Source organism: Humulus lupulus, chromosome 2 (genome assembly GCF_963169125.1).
Source record: "Humulus lupulus chromosome 2, drHumLupu1.1, whole genome shotgun sequence".
In the NCBI taxonomy this organism is placed as follows: domain Eukaryota; kingdom Viridiplantae; phylum Streptophyta; class Magnoliopsida; order Rosales; family Cannabaceae; genus Humulus; species Humulus lupulus.
The window spans coordinates 291,156,046-291,160,041 of NC_084794.1; the positions used below are offsets into that span (position 1 = coordinate 291,156,046).

The window sequence follows — 3,996 nt, forward strand, 5'->3', positions numbered from 1 at the left end:
GTTTAACATTGAGTACTGAGATTTGGCTAGCTATGATTTAAAATATATATATATAATATTTTTATAAAGAATAATAATATTGTGATTATCTTTAACTATATATTGTAACATATAATTATTAATATTAATTTCAATTAACTGCATATTGTAACTTGTAAAAAAATTTATTTATTTATTGAGTAATTGTATAAATATTTATTTTAATATTAATAAATACATTCATTTTAAATAAAAATAAATTAATCTACTTTATTGAAGATAGTAGTTATAATATTATTACTTTTATTATTATATTATTTGTTGATAAAAAAAATTTAAATGTACAAATCTGAAACATATAAGTGAGAGAAAATAATTTATATATATTATCTTTTATTGTAAAAGTGTAAGTATGAATATAAATATATAATTATAGTTTAGATTGAAATTATAAGCATATATACTCTTGAAAGAACCGTAATTTTGTAATTAATTTAATACACCGTATAAAATGATTTTTTTTTTTAAATTACAGTGTTATATGTAATTAATCCTATTTATTTTGAAAAAAATATAATTATTTGTAACCATTTTTTATTACCTGTTTCGACTATTAACAAAATCTATATCCGCGAGTCTATATTATTTTTAAAAACTTTAAAAAATCAAAGAACTATCAATTTAGTGGTTATAATCCTCTAATGATGTTAAAATTTTCTTTCCTAAAATAATGTTTTGACCTAATCTGACATTTATTTCTTTTTCTTTTTTTTTTAATAAAAGTGCAATACTTCAATAAGAACCTTCGGCTACAACAATAGCCTGCAACTCATTTGAGACAACCCTCCCCCCACACTGAAAAAATAACCAAGATTAGAACAAGAAAAACGAGCCAAAACATGGTTGCCCTGTTCCCTAACTACTTGACAAAAGAAATTGAAACATTACAAAGATCATTGAGCAATCTTTTACAACTAGAAATAACAAGCCCTAAAGGAGATATCAAATGAGCTGATTGACAAAGAGCATTCATTAACACTAGACAATCTGTTTCAACAAAAATATTTTGTGTCCAAAGACTGGAGGGAGAGTTGTCTTCATTTCTCTTCCTCTTCAACCAACTTAGGACCTCCTTCATTCCTATAGCCTCCGCTAGCAGAGGTTCAAGAATCCCTAATCTATTCAACGACACAACTTCAATCAGATCACCATCATGATTCCTAGCAAGCCACCCAATTCCAAACTTATTCTCAAGGGCGAAGATAGCAGCATCATAGTTAACCTTAACAACACCAACATCTGGTTTAGTCCAATGCTCATTAAATCCAGCCGAAGAAGCCACTGAATAATCAAGGGTCACATTGCCCTTCTCTTGAGCGTTATCCCATTGTTCTAGGTACATAACTGCCGATTGAACCACTAGCTCTATAAATGAACTTTTGTTGTTCCAAATTAACTCGTTCCTGGTTCTCCAAACCGCCCAGCAAATCATATCCACCAATCTAATTTTGTCCCTAGTGTTGCTTTTACAAAAAAATTCAAACTAGGACCCAAAATCAATCCACCCCGTCTAATGAAAATCCTAGCACCACATGAGCTAGGCAGAGTCTGGCAAATGGTCATGCGACCAGACTATGCCAAATTGTTTCCCTACTTGTTCGATAGACATGACATTGGCTGCCTACACCAACCTATTTTTCTTGTAGCATAATGAGAGTAGGCAAGCAGTTGACCAAGGCTCTCCAAAGGAAGTTCTTGACTTTAGGAGGGATTTTAAGATTCCAAATTTTGCGCCAGAACCCCGAGTTATCCCCTATATTCCATCTACCATTTAAAACTTGAAGAGCTTTATAAGCGCTTTTTACCAAATAAATTCTAGAGGACTCCTTACACCAATACCAAGAGTCAGATTCCCCATGAGAATCAATGGGAATACTATAAATGAGTATTTATCCCTTTGAACAAACATGTCTTCCACAATATCCTCATCCCACTCAACTGCATCTACTTTAAACAAACTATTGACTTTGAAACCATGAAGATCCCCATTAGGGGTAGTAATAAAAGGATTTTCCATGTGTGGAAGCCAAGGTTGCCCCAAAATATCAATAGAAGATCCAAACCCCACTCTCCACCTTGCTCCTAACTTGACCACTCTCTGCACTTCCCAAATGCTTCACCAAATAAAACTGAGATTATAACCAATTGCAGTAGAAATATAAGACCTTTAAGACAATAGCGGGCCTTAAAAACCTTACTCACCAAAGAGGTATTGTTAGAAAGAAATCTCCACCCTTGCTTTCCTAACATTGCCAAATTGAAGTCTCTGGGGTTACGAAAGCCTAGCCCACCTTTACTTTTATGCAAGCACAATTTATCCCAGTTTTTCCAATGAATACATTTCCTTTGAGCCGACCCAGAATGCCACCAGAATATACTCATTAGTCTATCCACATCCTTACACAAATCAAGAGGAAGCAAAAATACACTCATAGCATACATAGGGAGAGATTGGGCAACAATTTTAAGCAATATTTCCTTGCCTGCTCTTGATAGAAATTTATTGTCCCACCCTTGAAGCCTCTTATGCACCTTCTCTTTAATAAGGCCAAGCACAACCATTTTATTCCTTCCAAGCATACTCAGAAGACCAAAATATGTGCTCCTCTCTAATGCCTCTAACATATTTAATATGTCTAGGACCACAATTTGCGTCCTTTGATCAGTATTGGTACTAAAAAAGACAAAGGACTTGTTTAGATTAAACTTCTGCTCTGAAGCAAGTTCAAACTTTTCTAATAATTCAATCACCTTATTAGCTTCTTCTTCAATAGCCCTACAATATAAGTAGCTGCCATCTGCGAAAAGCATGTACAACACCACAAGGGCACCACGAGCTACTTTGGACCCTTGTAACCAATGCATAGCTTCAAACTTTTTAATAAGTCCTGAAAACCCATCAGCGCAGATAATAAATAAGTAAGGAGATAAAGGATCACCTTGTCTAATCCCTCTTGAGGGAGTGATATGAACCATACACTCTCCACCATGAACCACGTTATAGCTAACCAAACCCACACACTCCAATATCAACCAGATCCAACCATCAGAAAAGCCCATTCTCAACATAATAGCCTTCAAGAAAGACCATTCAACCCAGTCATAGGCCTTACTCGTATCAAGCTTAAGCGCCATATACCCATTATTACCTTGTTGCTTCCTTTTCAAATAATGGAGAACCTCAAAAGAAACCATCACACTATCTGTAATTAGCTGCCCAGGATAAATGCACTCTAATAATCTGAAATAATGGTAGGCATGATCAACTTCAGTCTATTAACAACAACTTTAGAAATGACTTTGTACAGGACATTACAAAGGGCTATCAATCTCAAGTCTCCCATAAGCAGTGGATTTCTCTTGTTTGGAATAAGAACCAAATTAGTATTGTGCGCCCCGATTTTCTAACGGGCTATTAGCGAGCTGAGATATGGCCTAATTATATCTCAGCCACGTGGATCCCCCGTGACTGGAGCTGCTGTCGTCAGGTGCTACCTTGTTAGCTCGGGTATCCAAAAGGTTCACCAAGACTACTCAAGGACTAACTCTGGACTCTGAAGGCCACAGGTCGAGGGAAACATCCAGCTCGTGGCACGAGCTAGAGTTGGAGGCTGTGACCTTTTATAAAGTCAACCACGCAAGGTAAACGTGCATATATCAGACATCACGTGTCTGATATATCCCTGACTTCTCGGACACGCAGCATGAACGTGCGTATTCAGGCGCCCACGACTGGGTTGGGCCGTGCGGCCCATTATCCCCCTTACCTATTGATTAGACCACACTTCATATGTTAGGATTTAGGAATTAATCATGAATGTCACAGAAGTGACATGACAGGTAAGAAGGTTACGGGATGACCTTCTTACCAACTCCCAGGTGCCCTCTCCTATAAATATGGAGACCCTGGGAGTTGCAAAGGGTTGGATTCTATTGTGTAAGGAAATACCCTGTAAA

General features: G+C 36.2%; 1 protein-coding gene across 1 annotated transcript; it reads right to left on the bottom strand.

Annotated features, from left to right (window-relative positions):
* Window positions 1-898: 898 nt before the first annotated feature.
* Window positions 899-3,174, bottom strand: LOC133815682 (uncharacterized). The gene is made up of 3 exons (XM_062248492.1): window positions 2,242-3,174; window positions 1,845-2,137; window positions 899-1,442 (listed from the first exon to the last, which is right to left on the bottom strand). The coding sequence occupies exons 1-3, from the start codon at window positions 3,172-3,174 to the stop codon at window positions 899-901; spliced, it is 1,770 nt and encodes a 589-aa protein (XP_062104476.1).
* Window positions 3,175-3,996: the final 822 nt, after the last annotated feature.

What these genes read in the sequence shown, in the direction of transcription:
- LOC133815682 (XM_062248492.1), bottom strand. Translation starts at nt 3,174, where the DNA reads ATGGCGCTTAAGCTTGATACGAGTAAGGCCTATGACTGGGTTGAATGG. An exon ending in TTTCTAACAATACCTCTTTG is followed by an intron (nt 2,138 to 2,241) that starts GTGAGTAAGGTT and finishes TGGGAAGTGCAG; the next exon opens with AGAGTGGTCAAGTTAGGAGC. An exon ending in AGTCCTCTAGAATTTATTTG is followed by an intron (nt 1,443 to 1,844) that starts GTAAAAAGCGCT and finishes TTGGAGAACCAG; the next exon opens with GAACGAGTTAATTTGGAACA.